At 42.7% G+C, this 18,053-nt stretch overlaps 1 protein-coding gene across 4 annotated transcripts in view; it reads left to right on the top strand.

The window, feature by feature from the left end:
- Positions 1–18,053, top strand: part of SCAF4 (SR-related CTD associated factor 4) — a 61,307-nt gene that overhangs the window by 14,132 nt on the left and 29,122 nt on the right. For all 4 annotated transcript variants that reach the window (XM_040980725.1, XM_040980724.1, XM_040980727.1 and 1 more), the window contains exons 2-9: positions 9,257–9,340; positions 9,913–9,957; positions 11,869–12,030; positions 12,637–12,772; positions 13,074–13,213; positions 13,814–13,990; positions 17,189–17,433; positions 17,558–17,666. In XM_040980725.1, the coding sequence (XP_040836659.1) occupies positions 9,257–9,340; positions 9,913–9,957; positions 11,869–12,030; positions 12,637–12,772; positions 13,074–13,213; positions 13,814–13,990; positions 17,189–17,433; positions 17,558–17,666 (1,098 nt within the window). The remainder of the gene's footprint in view (positions 1–9,256; positions 9,341–9,912; positions 9,958–11,868; positions 12,031–12,636; positions 12,773–13,073; positions 13,214–13,813; positions 13,991–17,188; positions 17,434–17,557; positions 17,667–18,053) is intronic.

Raw genomic sequence — 18,053 nt, 5'->3', positions numbered from 1 at the left:
AGAGAGAGAGAGAGAGATATCTTCCATCTGCTGATTCACTCCCCAAGTGGCCACAACGGGCTGGAGCTGAGCCAGTCCAAAGCCAGGAGCCAGGATCCTCCTCCGTGTCTCCCACATGGGTTCAGGGTCCCAAGGCTTTGGATCATCCTCCACTGCTTCCCCAGACCACAAGCAGGGAGCTAGCTGGATGGGAAGCAGGGCTGCCGGGACATGAGCCAGAGCTCATGTGGGATCCTGGCGCTTGCAAGGTGAGGACTTCAGTCACTAGGCTACCATGCTAGTCCCTGAACTGGGGAGAATTTGGTTTCTTTCTTTTCTTTTTTTTTAAAAGATATATTTTTATTACAAACTCAAATGTACAGAGAGGAGGAGAGACAGAGAGGAAGATCTTCGTTCGATGATTCACTCCCCAAGTGAGCGCAATGGCCGGTGCTGCGCCGAACTGAAGCCAGGAGCTAGGAACTTCCTCCAGGTCTCCCATGTTGATGCAGTGTTCGCCCTAGACTACCTTCCCAGGCCACAAGCAGGGAGCTGGATGGGAAGCAGCCTGCTAGGATTAGAACCGGCTCCCATATGGGATCCCAGCGTGTGCAGGGTGAGGATTTTAGCTTCTACCCACACCGCTGGGCCTGAGATTTCGATTTCTAGGAAACCTAATTTATTATGGAAGTAGGAAACTGGTTTTAAGAAGCTGGTTTGCTTTGAGTTCACATGGAAACCAGAGTATGTCTGAATCCTGATAAAAAAGCATTACGAAGACAGATCCAGAACTTTAGTATTCAGTTAATAGGTGAAGAAGGCTGTGCTGGCTTATGTCTGTCAGCTTCACTTTGGATTCAGCTTTCTGCCACTGTTCCTGGGAAAGCAGTGGGGAAGATGGCCCAGGTGCTCAGGTCATTACGCCCACAGGGGAGGCCTGGCAAAAGCTGCTGGCTTGACTGAACCCAGCCCGGGATGTTATGGTAAGGAACCAGCAGATGGAAGATTGGACCTTCCTCTCTCAAATAAATATTTGCAAAGATATTCAAAAGAGACAAGAAATACAGGGACACATGTTGATTATCTTCCAGTATTTTGTTATATAACAACTAATTCTTAAAGGATAAAAATAAAACAGAAAGGGTATCAGAAGGAAAATTTGGAATCGATAGTTAGCCTAGGTTGGAATGAGTAAGCCTGTATAGCTGGAGGATTCTGCCAGATACTGAAGTGGTTCTGATTTTGGTTCAAGTACTAGATTCAGATTCCATAAAGCTCTTTAAAAAACAGATACTTTTGTACATTTACAGTGGCATTTGAATAGATACAGTAAGAAAGAAGGTTTCAGTAAACCATAATAAAAATATTTATCTGTGTGTATGGACGGATGAGAAAAAGCTTGCCCAGAGAGAGCACCGTAGTGCTTGGTTACTTGCTGAGCTGTTAATGTGTCCTAGGCCAAAAGATTGACATGTGTTCACTATTCAAATTTAAGGTGAAGTGAGAACTTTGAATCCACATTTCTTTTTCAAATTTAAAATTCCTGGAAGGTCAGCAAAGTGGATTAGGCTATTGCTATGGTTTGAGTGCATCCCCTGAAGTTCCTGTGTTAGAAATGTATGTGGGAAGGTTAATCCCCAAGCCATGGTACTAAGACTCCCTGAGGGGAGATGAGGTTCCACAGGGCCCTCTGGTAAGTGAGCGAGCGAGCGCTATGGTAGGCTTCCACTCCACTTGCTTGCCCTTGGACCTTCCACCGTAGGATGACTACACACAAACACAACAAGAGTGAGAAGCTTGTCTCCTTGTTAATTTACCTAGTTGGTGGTACTCTGATAACAGCAGCACAAACCAGACTGAGGCATTTGTCACATTATACACTGTTAATAAAACATGGTTTCCTCGGGCATCAAAGACCAGCTCTCATTATTAACAGAAATTCGGTTTCCTCGCAGGGATTGGACTGGATGGTTCTTCATCATTTTTACAGTGCTTTGTAATCTGTCCTGTGCATGTCGTGCAGCAAGAGGCCCACTCATGTTTAAACTTTATTACGGTCATTTAGCTAGTGACAAGGCAAAAACCCAAACTCCCATCCTGCTGGCAAGGACTGGCTTAGGCCTCCCGAGAGGCTCTTGTTCCTTTTGAGGGCTGTTGGCACTCTGTGTAGGAGTTTCTCACATTTTCCCTGGCTGAATGGTGAGGGAAGTGCTGTACCAAGCCATATTGATTAAACATATACCCTGTACTGAGTGATACACTGGTAGTTCCTTGTGTAAAATGACTTGCCCAGCCATTCATTTGTGCAGAACAAAATTCTAAATCAGGTCTTTAGGACTCCATGATACCACAAGGTAGGGTTTTTTCACTAGTAGATTTAGTTGGAAATGTATTTAGTTTTATGGTTTTCAGGCTTGTTATGTAAAGCTGATAATCGTTCTCCCTTGAGGTTTGTCAGCTGAGCTGCAGTGCTGGTCAGAAATAGTTAGAGCCTGCCTTACCATCACCACTGGCGTCTGCAGCTGCTGTAGACTTTGATGGAAACGTGAATTTTTTTCCAGTGTGGCAGTGCTGCTCTCTTGCTTGTGCATAAGCTATAAAAATCTGCACGTTACTGAATGGTTGCTGGCAGTCAGTGTCAGTGGGAGCCTTATGTTCCTCGTTTCTAAAATTTTTTAAAAAATTCTTGAGTTACTGGCTTTTTTTTTTTTAACCATGATCCGTACAGTAAGAATTGTATTTTATATTGAGAAGTTTCATAAACAGTACAGTCAACCTCTTACTCGGAGATACAGCCAATGGTAGATTGTAGATAATCAGAAAAAGAAGAGCAATTGGTCTCTAGAGACCTTGTGCATTAGGAGGCAGCTGTAAAGGCACTTCCATTGCACTTGTCATGGGACGTTGTGCACCTCAGGTCATTTGTTTGCAGTGTAGTTAAAGCACACGTAAGGTTATACAGAAACTGGACTGTTGATGTATTTAACATAGATTTGACTAGCCACATGAGTTTACTAGTTTTGATTGCTGGGTTTTTGTTTTGTTTTAAAGGTTTATTAATTTGTTTGAGGGCAGCTACAGAGAGAGGAGAGAAAGTCCCTCTGCCAGTTCACTCCCCAAATGGCCACAACAGCCGGGACTAGACCAGGCTCTAGTTGGGAGCCTGGGATGTGGAGTCATGCATATGCTGCTTCTCCAGGTGCATTTAAAGGAAGTGGATCAGAAATGAAAGAACCAGGGCTGCAGCTCAGAGGATGCTCATTGCAGCTGGTGGCTTACCACACTGCACCACCTCTCTTCTGATTTCCTCAGGAGATACTGGAACCACATCCCAAAATACCAAGGGACAACTAGACTTGTCCTTATACTGTGTGCGATGCTGGTTTGCTTTTTACGCTAGCTCTGTACGAACAGAACTTTCCAGTCTTTAAATGGCTTTCATTTGGCTCAGTTTGAAAAATACTGCTATAGAATGTCAAGAATTCTTTTTCTTTTTTTTTTAAAAGATTTATTTTTATTATTTATTTATTTATTTTTTGGAAAGGTGGATATACAGAGACGAGAGACAGAGAGGAAGATCTTCCATCCGATGATTCGCTCCCCAAGTGAGCACAACGGCCGATGCTATGCCGATCCGAAGCCAGGAGACTCTTCCGGGTCTCCCACGCGGGTGCAGAGTCCCAAAGCTTTGGGCCGTCCTTGACTGCTTTCCCGGGCCACAGGCAGGGAGCTGGAAGGGAAGTGGGGTTGCTGGGATAGAACTGGCGCCCACAGGGGATCCCAGGCGTGCAAGGCGAGAACCTTAACCACTGCTCCATCACGCCGGGCCCAAGAATTCTTTTTCAACAAAATTATTTGTCATAGCAGCAAGGCTTATCTGAAAGTTTGTGAAGATGTTTATTTTGTTGCAAAAACAATCTTGAGATTCATGCATTTCTTGTCATGATACTCATTTTTTGTGAACTTTTTAGAAATTCATACTAATTAGTATCTGCTGTATGGTTACCCTGCTGCAGGGTATCCTAAGTATATGGTTAATTATTCATAAATGATTATCCAAAGTATATGGATAAAGAAATAAAACTTTGTAGCAAGGGGTAAAGCCAGGTTGATTTTTTGCATCAATTGTATTACAGAAATTGCAATCCAGACTTAGATGCCAACAAGTTTGTGTACCATTCCTACTGACCGTGATAATTACCTTTGTAAGATTATTCAATTGTGTTTTGTTTTGGTTACAGGTATGAACTTAGTAGTAGTAGTAAATTATTTACAGCTAACAAAGCTCGTTTTTGTTTTAGAATTGGGAGGATAGGGCCAAGTGGGCTGGCTCATTGGCTTAATCCTCGCTGATTCGTTGATCCGTGTCCTGGCTGCTCCTTTTCCCATCCAGCTCCCTGCTTCTGGTCTGGGAAAACAATAGAAGAAGGCCCAAGGCCTTAGGCCCTTGCACCTGCATAGGAGACCCAGAAGGTCGTAGGTCCTGGCTCCTGGCTTTGGAGCAGTTCAGTTCCGGCCCTTGCAGCCACTTGGGAGTGAACCAGTGGATGGAAGACTTTTAAGGTTTATGTTTGATAGTGCTTATGTAATTGAAAAGGATGAAGCCCATGTGGACCACTGATTAGGGTGGGAAGGATCGAGGATGTAGGGGAAAGTGGGTGAGCCATTGTTTGCAATTTTCATTTTCTTCTTTATGTGGGGAAAGAGGGCAAAAAAGGAAAGAAGCCACACCCAGCATCCTAACCGCATCAGTACGCGGGGATGGGTATGGCCACCTGATGTCATTCCAGGGACTCTGATGTGGAGCATTCTCTGAGGGTTCTGCTCAAGTGGCTTCAATAGTTACGAAGTATTGTTGATTTTGGTGTTCCAAGGGTGAGGAAAATCTTCCAAGGTCTATTGGCTGACATAATCCACATTCTAAGGTCTCCATTCACCCAGGTCCTTGCTCTCAACACTTGGCTGGGAGAGTTGTCCAATTTGTTCTGCCATCCGTCCTCTGCTGTGGTACTAGATGTCCTCTGCAGGCCCCAATGGACTGACTGCCACATCCACCACGTGCATCTGAGCATGCTTTCCACTACGTCTTCAGCAACTGAGAATGCACAGATCCTGCAATTCTGCCCATGGTTTGAGTTTTTACTCCAATAGTTCAATTGGGGGTTCTCCAAAGAAATCTCATCTGAGGTGACCCCAGACCTGACTCTTGTGTGCTAGCCAGTGTGGGATCAGCTTAGTTTTACCCACTTCAACCTATATACAGTTGCTGGGTCTGTTCTGTCTCTAGCCCTGTCTCTTAATGCAAACCAGTGGATACTGCAGCCCAGCCAAATACTGCCCACTACACACTCAGCACTCGTGTACACCAGCAAGAACTCTAGCCCAGTCAGAGCGGTCCTTGATAACCCTCACCAGGCCCATGCCCAGCCTTTGTTCCTGCACATGAGGGTATGTTCAGCAGACTGGTCCATTCTGTCCCATATCCCTTTCAGCTTTTGTACACACCAGTGGGTGCAACAGCTTAGCTCAGCGCAACCGTCCCCATTATCCAGCCCCTACTTATGCTTGTGGGTATCACTGCCTGTCCAGCCGGGACCACTCCAGCCCTGGTTCTTATGCTCCCTGGTAGCAGTTGCAGCCCATCAGAGAGGTGCTCATAGTTTCCTGTTAGACCTACTCCCAATCCCAGATCTTGCACTTTCCAGGTGGTTCTGTGGTCTTGCTTGACAGGGCTTCTCCCCCAATTCCTAGCACTTGCCAGCTGATGTGGCAAGGCCCGACCAGCTTGCCCTTACTCTGACTCATGCATGCGCCAGTGGATATAGTCAGTCAGCCCAGCCTGGCTCTCCATCTAAACCAGTTAACATACAGGCCAATGGGTATTGTAACCCTGCCTAGCCTAGCCTAGCCTAGCCTAGTCTGTCCCTGATCGCAGTTCTCATGCTTGCTAGTGGAAGCAGTGGCCTAGCAGGGGAGTTCTTGCTTACCCTTGCCACGCTTACCTTCTCATCCCTGGGTCTTAAGTGTGCTGGTGGGTGCTTTGGCTCTGTTTGGCATGGCCTGCCTCACCTGGGCATATCTAGTAGATACTTGAGCCTGGCCTAGCCCAACCAGTCCCCAGTCCCATCCCTAGTGTGAACTGGCTGGTGTTGCAACCCTACCTGGCCTGATGTGGGCTGCTCCCAGTCTTAATTCTTGTGCTTACCAGCAGGGACTGCTCTTAGTGCAGATCCTATGCACCCCGTGGGTGCTTGGCTCAGGCTGACTTGGGCCAACTTCTGTCCTGGCAGGAACAACAGCCTTGCACAACTGACTCACACCACTCTGGCTCTTACTGTTGGGTGCTACAGCCCAGCCAAACCTGGTCCACCCCCACACCCAGCTCTCGTGATTCAGCCCTGTCAAGACCTAACGTACCCTGTCCTAGATGCACCCTGTCTAGCCAAATCTGGCATGCCCCAGACCCAGCGCACACCAATGCAGTCATGTCCAGCCAGATTGCTGCACCCATTTCAGCTCTCATACTCACCAGTGGGAACCACCACCCAGCTGGGGTGGCTGCTTAGCAACCTGACCAAGCTGGCTCTCATCCACAGATCTAGCCTATGCCAGTGGTTGGTGTGACTCAGCCCAGGATAGCCCATCCCTCATTATCCTGACCTGTCCCAGCCTACTACAGTCCCAGTTCTTATTGCTGGTGCTGCAGCCTATCCCTGCCAAGTCTGCCCCCATCCCTGGCTTTCATGCAAACTGGTAGGTTGATAGCATAATCCATCATGGCTTGCACCCCATCCTGGCGCCTGCATATATCAGTGTGCCAAGATTTGGCATGGCCCTGCCCATCTACCTCCCACCCCAGAATCAACCCACGCACTTGTCAGTGAATGAAGCTGTCTTGCCTGACCCGACCAGCATCCAGGCCTGAATCACATGCTCACCAGTGGGAGATATAGCCCACCAGGGAAGTTTCCCAAGTTCTTCCAGGGCCAGACCCAAACCTCACATGTGCAAGTGGGTGCTAGGTCTTCACCTGGCATATTCTGCCTCCAGTGTCAACCTTTGTGTGAGGAAGTGGAAGTTATGGAAAGGCCCGCCCCACATCCTGTTCTTGGGTGCTCCTGCAGGTATTGCAGCCTGGACCAGCCCAGCCTGTTCCCAACCCCAGTACCCATGTGTGTTTGGTGGGGATGGGGAGCGGGAGGAGAGAGGTTCCATGGTCATGTGTAGCTCAGCAGATCACTGCCCCCAGCTCTTAAGCAAACCATGGAAGATCTCTGTCTGTCCTCTCTGTAAAATCTGAATTTCGAATAAAAACAAATGAATCTTAAGAAAAAACCTAAAAAATTTTTTTAAGAGATTTTACTTATTTTTATTGGAAAGGCAGATTTACAGAGACGAGAGACAAGAAGTTTTTCCATGCAGTGGTTCACTCCCCAAGTGACTGCAATGGTAATGGCAGGGACTTCTTCCGGGTCTCCCACGTTGCTGCAGAATACCAAGGCTTTGAGCTGTCCTCTCCTGCTTTCCGAGGTCACAGGCAGAGAGCTGGATGGGAAGTAGAGTGGCCAGGTCACAAACTGGTGCCTGTATGGTATTCTAGTGCATGACTTTAACCACTAGTCTACTGTACTGGCCCAATGTATACCTGACTTTCTAACAAAAATGTTTTTAAAAAATCGTTTTAAAAAATGCCTTTCGGGCCCGGCGCGGTGGCGCAGTGGTTAAGGTCCTCACCTTGCATGCCCGGGATCCCACGTGGACACCGGTTCTAATCCCGGCAGCCCTGCTTCCCATCCAGCTCCCTGCCTGTGGCCCGGGAAAGCAGTCGAGGACGGCCCAAAGCTTTGGGACCCTGCACCCACGTGGGAGACCTGGAAGAGGCTCCTGGCTTCGGATCGGCATAGCATCGGCCGTTGTGCGCACTTGGGGAGTGAATCATCGGACAGAAGATCTTCCTCTCTGTCTCTCCTCCTCTCTGTATATCCGCCTTCCAATGAAAAAATAATAAAAATAAATCTTTTTTAAAAAATGCCTTTCAAATAAAAATAAATCCTAAGAATTATCTAATTCTTTTTGATAAATACCAAATGTTTCACATGTATTTGATTAAAAATAAGAATATAAGAATCAAGATTTAGTGTCAGTATTTTCTGTTTATAACTTGTGGATTCTGATTAGATGTAAATCTTTGCAGAAAGGGGTATAAATATATGATTAGGTCTCACAGGAGCTTCAGGTTGCTGGATTTACTGTTAAGAATAGGTGTTCATTTAATGTGAGCAATTGTAGTTATAATTGAAATATAAATTTCTGTGCTAGTGTCACAAATTCTTGAAACTTTTTGATACCACTTTAAGTTCCTTGCCTGGTAAGAGCCAATGTAGTTAAGTCTGCCCCCCATATGGGCACTAGGTCAAGTGCTCACTGTTGCACTTGCAGTCTAGCTCCCTGTTAATGATCAAGCAAAGCTGCAGTGGATGGCTCAAGTATTTGCGACCCTGACACCCACCTGGAAGCCCTGGAGGTGGCCATTGCAGCCAGCTGGAGAGTGAATCAGAAGATGGAAGCTCTCTAACTCTGGCTGATTTCAAATCATTTTACTGATTTTTTTTTTTTTTTATATATATGAAGGAGTTACGGAAGAAGTTAGAGAAAGAGATCCTGTATCTAAAAGAGAAGTTATAGAAAGAGGTCATGGTTCACTCCCCCAGCGGCCACAGTGACCCGAGCTGGTCCATCCTAAATCCAGAGTTGGGAACCTCTCCCAAGCTCACAGCAGTACAGGGGCCGGAGCTGGTTCAGAAGTGAAGTAGCATGTTGGCTTGAATTTATACCGATTTGGGATGTAGTGCTGCAGACAGAGGCTTAGCATACTAAACAATGGTGCCAATCCCCTCAAATCTTTTTCTTTTTTCTTTTCTTTTTTTTTTTTTTTTATTTCTTGCTTAGTTTTATGCAGCTTTGTTCAAAAGGACCTTAGGATTTTTTTCTACAAAATTTCAGTGAGATTTGATGTGAAATTACGTTAAATGCTAACAGAGGACCAAGATATGTTGGCTCAAAATAATTTTTTTGAGTTTTGGGTAGAGTTTTGTCATTGCTTATGGTTATATCTTTTACATACTTATTTTTACCTCTAGGTTTATGATTTTCTTTGCTGGTTTAGTAGTGTGATAGTTCCGGTTCTCCAAGTGGTGAAGTACGTAGGGAGGCTCTCAGTGTTTGCCATACAGATTGTTGCAGTTTCAGTTCAAGTGTTTTTGTGTCTGTCTTCTAGCTCTTCTCACTAATGGACATGAAGCCTCCAATCTCCAGAGCGAAAATGATTCTCATCACTAAAGCTGCTATTAAAGCTATTAAGGTAAGAATAAAAGAAATATATTTAATTTGAGAAATTTTTTTGATTTTAAAAATGTTATGTTATTCAAGTTGAGACTCTTATAAATTGAAATTTGACTCAGTAATAAACCAGCTTCTCCTAGAATCCCCACGATAATATCATGCATTTGCATTGTGATGTTGCTTTAGATTTTTTTCCCCCTCCATTTAATTCTGGTAGTAAATCAAAAGAGTTAATTTTATTGAAAGAAAAAAATTTGGGCTCCATGGGATTAAATGTCTTAACCAAGATCACATTTTAATAATTGATTTCTAAAGCTATGTTGCTTATCTTCCATAATATTGCCTGACGATGTTGCTTTATGAAACTATTCATTAAAATGTCTAAGGAAAGGAAGGAGCTTGTATGTGGAGCAACTTCTTTCTGTTTTAGATAGATAAGATTTGTTACTCCAGTAATTTTTCCATCTGTTGATTATAGGTTGTTTTTCATGATTCAGTAGCAGGAATTAAACTAAATTTCAAGGCATTTGGTAATTTCTAATTGTAGAGAAATGTGTGTGATGGAACATAACTTTTTGTTTTCTTTTACAGCTTTATAAGCATGTAGTTCAGATAGTAGAAAAGTTCATCAAAAAGGTAACTATTTCATGATTATTTTTCATGCATATATCTAATGCTACAAATTGTGATAATGTTATAAAGGCTGTCCATGGTCATGAAAGGTTTATTGTAATTGCTAGGAGTTTAAACATGAGTTTACAAGTAGTGCCATTGACGGAGTGCTTACACTGATATTGAAATAAAGTGTCGTGTTGCACAACTTTTGTCTCAGGCAGGACCAATTCTCTGGGCTGACATGCCTGTTCTCCCCATTGTACTATTTGCTGACATTCAACTCACCTTTGAGTATTCTGCACAAAATTACTTGAGAAGTAATTTGATACTTCTCCCATCAGAATTGGGCCGTTATTCAGTTCTTATTTGTATGTTGTTTTGTAACTGGGTGTCAGTGTCAGTAAAGAACTGAAACTGGAAAGATCTTTGTCTTTCCTTTGTCTTTGTCTTAGCTCCCTGAAACGGTGGATAGTACATTTATTTTTTAAAGATTTATTTTTATTGCAGAGTCAGATAGATTTTCCTCTCTGTCTCTCCTCCTCTCTATATATCTATCTGTTGATTCACTCCCCAAGTGACTGCAATGGCCAGAGCTGCACCAGTCCGAAACCAGGAGCCAGGAACTTCCTCCTGGTCTCCCACATGGGTGCAGGGTCCCAAAGCCTTGGGCCGTCCTCGACTGCTTTCCCAGGCCACAAGCAGGGAGCTGGGTGGGAAGTGGAGCTGCCGGGATTAGAACCGGCGCCCATATGGGATCCTGGCATGTTCAAGGTAAGGACTTTAGCCACTAGGCCACCATGCAGAGCCCAGTACATTATTATTATTATTATTATTATTATTATTATTATTATTATTATTATTATTCACAAGGCAGAGTTACAGAGAGGAGAGACCAAGAGTGATTTCCCATCTGTTGGTTCACTCTCCAGATGACTGCAGCAGCCGGAGCTGAGCTAATCAAATGCCAGGAGTCTTCTCTGGGTCTCCCACATGCGTGCAGGGGCTGAAGGAGTGTACCTTTTTTTTTCCTATTAATATATATATATAGGAATGTTTCTTTGATATGCTTAATTTTTGTCAACTTGGTGGCCCCAGATGAACTCTCCTCTTTTTTGTTTGTGAGGCAGGGTGCTAGGTGCTAGCAGAGACAAATCTTCATTCCCAAATACCTACAGTAGTCTGAAGCCAAAAGCCTGGAGCTTTACCTGCTGTGTGGGTAGTGGGCCACAACGCTTGGACCATCTTCTGATACTTTCCCAGGCACTTCAGCAAGGAACTGGTGGAAAGAACAGCCGGGACTCAGGCAGCTCTCTGACATTGGCTGTAGGCATCATTAAGTGTTAGCTTAACCTGTTGCACTGTGACATCCACCCCTCTTTTAATTTTTATTTCTTGAAGCTAGCCTTGTGACATAGCACAGGAAGCTGCCGACTAATGCTAGCATCCCATAATCACCTTCTCACACAAGCACTTGTTGAAGCTCTGGCTGTTGCACTTCTTATCCAGCTCCCCCCTCGTATCTGAGAAAGCAGCAGCAGATGGCACAAGCACTGAGAGTACTCTTATGTCGCACTGTAATAGAGTGAAAATTGCTGTGATGTTAAGTTTAAAAAGTAAAAATTGTTTTTTTTTTTTTTTTTGAGCAGAATAAATTGGAGTAGGGACTATAATTGTAAGGTTGCTTAATGAAAGTGGCTTCGGGATTCGAAGTGTTGAGAAATTCTATGTTGGGAAGTTGAGCCCTCCAATCTTAGTGATCTGGGATATCAAAGAATATATTTGTGTCGTTTACACTTTTGGGTATTTGGCAAGTTAGCCAAACAGGTAACGGAAACATTTCATCGTTTCTAGATAGTCATTAGATTAATAACACATGATGTTTCATAAATGTGAGGTTAATGGATATCACATTGCCTCTCCCTTTCTTTGCAGTGTAAGCCAGAATACAAAGTTCCGGGATTGTATGTAATTGACTCAATTGTGCGACAGTCTCGTCATCAGTTTGGAACTGATAAGGATGTTTTTGGTCCAAGATTCTCTAAAAACATAACTGCCACATTCCAATATTTGTATCTTTGTCCATCTGAGGATAAGGTATGGTCATTAATTTTTAATTGAGTCTTGTGTTCTTACAGATTTAGTAAAAAAAAAAAAAACCTTTTGTTTTTGTTCTTATATTCATTTCAGCATATGAGATAGTTGAAACCACTGGAAATTACTAGAAGAGGTTTGTGCTAAATTCCATGAATTTGAAAGAAAGCCCACCCAGGTTTTTCTGAAGTGATCATTTCATATTTTATCTCTTTCCTTTTTCATTGTAAGAATCAGAGTTAGTGAGGGACAGGTTTTCATTGTTCTGGTTCACTCCCCAAGTGGCTGCAGCAACTGGCCTTGGGCCAAGCTAGAGACGGGAGTCTCGAGCCTCTGCTAAGTCTCCCGCATGGGTGCAAGGACCCAAGCACTTCGCCGTTCGCCAGTGCTTTCCCAGGCCTTTTTACCAGGGACCTCGACAGAAACTACACAGCATTTGCCTGTCACACTGTCACTTGAATGGAGATTACGGCGCTGCAGGTGGTAGCTTTTAAGTAGGCTTGCCACAGTACACATGTTTTCTTAAGTGGTCTGAAAATGTTAGTGTCAGGAGTTAGCAGACTAATTATAGGAATATTTACTATATTTTTGTTTTCTCTCACACAATAGAGTAAAATAGTCCGTGTGCTGAACCTTTGGCAAAAAAATGGAGTGTTCAAAATTGAAATTATTCAACCACTTTTGGACATGGCAGCAGGAACCAGTAATGCTGCCCCAGTAACAGAAAATGTTGCCAATAATGAAGGTATGATCATATGTATTTGTGTGTTTGGTTCATGATACAACTTTTAATACACAGAAGATTTTGAGTCTGTCTATATTTTTGGAGTTTTCCTCTGAAAAGAAAATTTCTAATTTACATCTTGAAAGCATGAATTTTTTTTTTATATAAAATATTCTGATACTTGTCATATTTCAGAACCATGCACTACACGTATCTTTTACTGTGTGTTAAGCTGTTGAAATTTTATTTTAGCAAACAAAGTTTTTAAAGAGGGAAATGTATAGATGAACATTTTCTTGGGCCTTAACGCCCTTTTCTGCAGGCTCACCTCCACCTACAGTGAAAGTTTCTTCTGAACCCCCACAAGCTGCTCCCAACTCTCTGCCAGCTGTTCCACAGTTGCCCAGCTCTGATGCTTTTGCTGCTGTGGCGCAGCTGTTTCAGACCACGCAAGGCCAGCAGGTAAGTCACCTACTCCAAGGCGAAATCATGGCTAGCTGCTGTTGACAGTTTTGTTTCCATTCCTCAAGAATGAATACAAGGTGGGAAATGCCGCCTTTTCAGCTAGAAAGCCTTTGACTAAGGCTAATGACAAAGATAAAAGGGGAAATGTGAAGATGACAAACGAGAGGAAAACATGTTTAGCAATAGCAGTACTCCTTTGAAGAGAACTTCAGAGCTGTAAAGTGGCCAGTGTTGTTGCTCATAATGCTAGTATTTCAAGTTGAATTCAAAATCGTTGGGGTTAGAAAGAATCTTGTTTTCTAGAAAGTGTACTTGTTCACAGTCCAGTGTTTTCTCTTCTGCTTGACTATCAGTATCACTGAGATTATCAGTATATGTTTTTAAAGCTACACTATGCACCTTGTATTTATAGCTAATGTTCGTTCACAGCAAACTTAACCATTGGAAATGGCTTGATTTTTCTTCCAAGTTTGTATCTGTGAAAATGAAGTTGTTTTAAAGGGTTTTTTGTTTTGCTTTTTCTTTTTTTGTAGATTGACTTTTAATATTATGATTATACTTTGTTGTTGTGGTTTATCAGTTTTCCCATTCTTTAAGCTTCAGCAGATCCTTCAGACTTTTCAACAGCCTCCAAAACCACAGTCTCCCGCCCTTGACAATGCTGTGATGGCTCAGGTTCAGGCTATCACAGCTCAATTAAAGACAGCTCCTACACAACCACCTGAACAAAAAGCTGCTTTCCCCCCACCTGAACAAAAAACTGCATTTGACAAGGTATGCTTCTCTCACATAATCCATCCCACTGTTTGTATTCCTCAACTTGGAATGCGAGAGCTAATCCCTTCTAGAAGCTTCTTTAGATTGTTCATTTCGCTTGTGATTTGAGGGATCCCCCCCCCATACCTTGACATCAAAGCATTGACGATTTTTTTGTAGTTATGAAAGTAAACATGCTCATTTCAGAATTTTTTTACCAGTAAAGTAATTAAACAAGAAAGCTCTTTATTAACTCCCATACTTGGAGATTATTACTGTAACATTTTACTTTATATCCTTCTGATTTCTTTTTGGATACATGCTTTTCTTCAATTTGGTTGCAGTCCACACTTGCCTGTGTGGATCTTAACACTGCTGTTTCCTTTTGTTGTTCATACTGAAGTTAATGGATCTAGAGCTGCATTTTTACTGAATGCATATTCATTATATGGGTGTGTTATGGTTTAAATGACATTTTCCTGCTGATAAACATTGATGTTGCTGTTAGAAACTCGGTTACCATTTCTGTAATGGATTGGGTCAGTATCTTTCAGTCACGCTGTAGGGCCTTCTGATTCTTCCATGTGCATGAAGCCCTCCTTGAGGAAATGGGTGTGCACAACCTAGATCATCTTCCTGTTGATATTTTAGCCCAAGCAGAAACACTCTTGTCTGCTTTATGATTATTCTACTTCTGAGGTTTTATAATTTTGTAAAATTTATTTTTCAAATTTCACTGCAAAACTACACAAAAGTTTGAAAATCATAGAACTGTATCTTTGGTTTCATTCATCATCTCTAAAATTTGAAACTTATCAATATTCATAAGATATATGAACTTTATTGACCATGATCCAGTTTATTGGTGGTTTTGATTGTATCTTAGTGATTTATGGATGCTGATCAAAAGAATGGATGAATTTGTCACATGCATTCTAGTGGAGGGTACCAAGTTACAAAGTGAAAAGAGAAGTAATTCTGCCTACTTTGAATGGATTTGTTTGTGTATGTTCTTTCACAGCTATTTCCGTGCATGTGTGTATATATAGACTTGTTGATATTCATTCTGTGTCATAAGTAGAACTCCCTACTTGTATTTTAAAAGAACTTTATTTTCTTTCAGTAGTTTTAAATTGTTCATGCTTGTCTGTTTGTTTCCTCTGGGCTTTATTTTAAAATATTGCTCAAAATCTTTATCAGATCTTCCATGCTCTTTTCATGTACCAGACGTCTGTGTTTCTGTGTCTGGATGTTCTTTCTCAATCTGGTAATATCTGGTCATGTATCGTCATGTATCATGTATCGAGCTCCAGGGTAGCAGAATCAGTGTTTGTGTCTCCAGGTAAACAGGTCGTCAGTCAGCCCGTCAGTCGGGGGCCCCAGGGAAACCGAGCACGTTACTGAGGGTTATCAGGGAGGCAACCGGGATTTAAATCTGTGGGTAGAATGAATGATGGTCAGGAGGAAATTAAGGAATTAACTTATAAATGTCAGGACAAGCAAATTTGATATTTGTAGGCCAAGTCAGCAGGCTGCAAGTTCCAGTAAGAGTGAGCGTGATAGTCCTGACTGCCAGTTCCTAGGGCAGATGGCTGAGAGTGTGGGCTCCCTGATGTGCAGGCCACCAAGCTCCTTTGCTGGGAGCTCTCACTTCTGTACCCGGTCCACCAGCTGGCTGATGAAGGCCCACCCGTAATGGTGAGAAATCTGCTACAGCTGTATCATAAATGAAATATAAACAGGCATTGTGCTTGCAAGGTGAAGACATTAGCTGCTAGGTTACCATGCCAGACCCAGAAAAAGGCCATTGGTTTTTTGTTTTATCTTTTAAGTGTTAATGTTGATTCTGTTTCGTAGGTAGCTACCAAATTTGAATTTTAATTTTAGATTGCTTGTTGTTTTCCCTTATTGTGTTGCTGGCTAAGACTTTAAATAATTGAGTAAAAACCATGACGGGGGAAATTTTAGCTTGTTAACTTGAGTTAAAATACTACTATTTTACTTTAGGGGATTGGCCAGTATACGTTACACAAACTTTAGGGTTAATTTTTTTTTTTTCCTTTTAACTGAAATGATCTATTTTAAGCGAGTTGCTGGTAATAATTTCTCTGCTTTAGTTGTTTCACAGATTTTCAGTTACCTAAAGAGCTTCTGAAAGGGCCTGGCATTGTAGCACAGTAGGTTAAGCTGCTACTTACACTGCCAGCAGCCTGTATCAGAATAGTGGTACGCTTCGGTCTAGTTTTCTGTTGCCTGGGAAAGCAGCAGAGGAAGACCCGAGTGCTTGGGCTTCTGTCATGTGGGAGACTGGCTCAGCCCTTGCTGTTGTGGCCATTTTTTTTTTTTAAATTGCAAAGTCAGATATATATATAGAGAGAGGAGGAGAGATACCATCTAATGATTCATTCCCCACATGGCCACAATGGCTGGAGCTGCGCTGGTCTGGAGCCAGGACCTCTTTCAGGTCTCCCATGTGGGTACAGGATCCCAAGACTTTGGGTCATCCTCTACTGCTTTCCCAGGTCACAAGCAGGGAACTAGATGGGAAGCAGAGCTGCTGGAGTTAGAACCGGCACCCATATGGGATCCCGGTGCTTGCAAGGTGAGGACTTTAGCCGCTAGGCCACCATGCTGGGCCCTGTTGTGGCCATTTGCAGTGAATGGCAGTTCTGTCTCTTTCTCATTGAAACAAATAATTTAAAAAATTTTTTCAAGATTTTCAGTTTTTAAGTTAAAGTTTCTGATCCTTTGAGGTAAGCTGTAAAGTTTTAAAACAGACAGTACTGTGCAGATGTGGCATTTTTCATGCCTGTGTCCTATCCTTTCTTGGTATATTCTTGAGCAGCTGTATATTTTTCTGTGTACATTTGTAGTGATGGAATAAGTCATACCTTTCTTTGTACGTTTTAGAAATAACTGAAAATGCCCAACTGTTTTCATGTGTATAGCTTATATTCTCTGTAAGTGAATATGATAACATATTGTGAAATAAACAGATAGATAATATGTCAGGGAAAAGTGTACTGAATTGAAAGAGGAAAGTAGAGTTAAAATTATATCTTTTAAAATAACACTTGTAAAATGTATTTTTGTTTGAGTCAGCTTTCTCTGAGGTGTGTGAGAAAGCGAGGCTGTACACGACAACGTGATGGGAGTTTGCTGTGCTACGAGTTACAGTCCGAGTTCTAACACGAAATGTTGACGTCCCTGTTGCAGAAGCTGCTTGATCGATTTGATTATGATGATGAGCCAGAAGCTGTTGAAGAATCGAAGAAAGAGGATGCTGTTGCTGTTGGCGCAGCTGCTACTGTCACTGCTGCTGCTGCTGCTGCTGCCGCCGCCACCATCACCCCTGTCCCCACTGCTGCAGCACCTGCTGCCGTGGCACCTCCTGCGCCTGCCACCACAGCCCCCGCTGCCGCGGTGCCTGCTGCCGCCTCTCCTCCTCCACAGACAGCCTTGTGAGTTTATTTTCTTAGTTTTAATTACTGGACAGAAGCTAATATGTTGACGAATACATGATTCATGTTAATTACCAATGCCTTATACAGCTGTAGTGTACATTTCATGATTTCATATTTTCAGTGGCTTTCCTGGAGATGCCATGCAGCAGCCAGCATACACACAGCATCAAAATATGGATCAATTTCAACCTCGAATGATGGGAATGCAACAGGATCCAGTGCACCACCAGGTACAGGCACTTTTTTAACCTGAATTTCAATAACTTAAGATCTGTTCATTTTAGGATGTATGATTTATATTTCACACATTAGTATTATTTAACTATGACCAACTAAGTAACATGGCTCTGGTAAAACTATTGAGTTTGAGTTACTTTTTTCTTTAGAGCAATAATGCTAAATGCTATGACCTCATATCATAGTCTTAGATACTTGGTTACAGTTGGGAGAATATGGTTCTGTTTGTCCAAGCTGATGAATTTGGTTACAAAGCTTTTTCTTGCAGCAGCCTTTTTTCTGTATTTGTATAAATGGTCTCAACATTCAGGTTTATAATGTGATATCTGTAATAGAAGGAGATTCAGGAAGTTAGTCATGACTTTTTCAAGTAGAGTTTG

This window comes from Ochotona curzoniae, unplaced genomic scaffold, assembly GCF_017591425.1.
Source record: "Ochotona curzoniae isolate NIBS_2020 unplaced genomic scaffold, NIBS_Ocur_1.0 contig_3498, whole genome shotgun sequence".
Taxonomy (NCBI): Eukaryota; Metazoa; Chordata; class Mammalia; order Lagomorpha; family Ochotonidae; genus Ochotona; species Ochotona curzoniae.
Note: the sequence above shows the minus strand (reverse complement) of the source record. Positions and strands in the feature narration are given on the sequence as shown.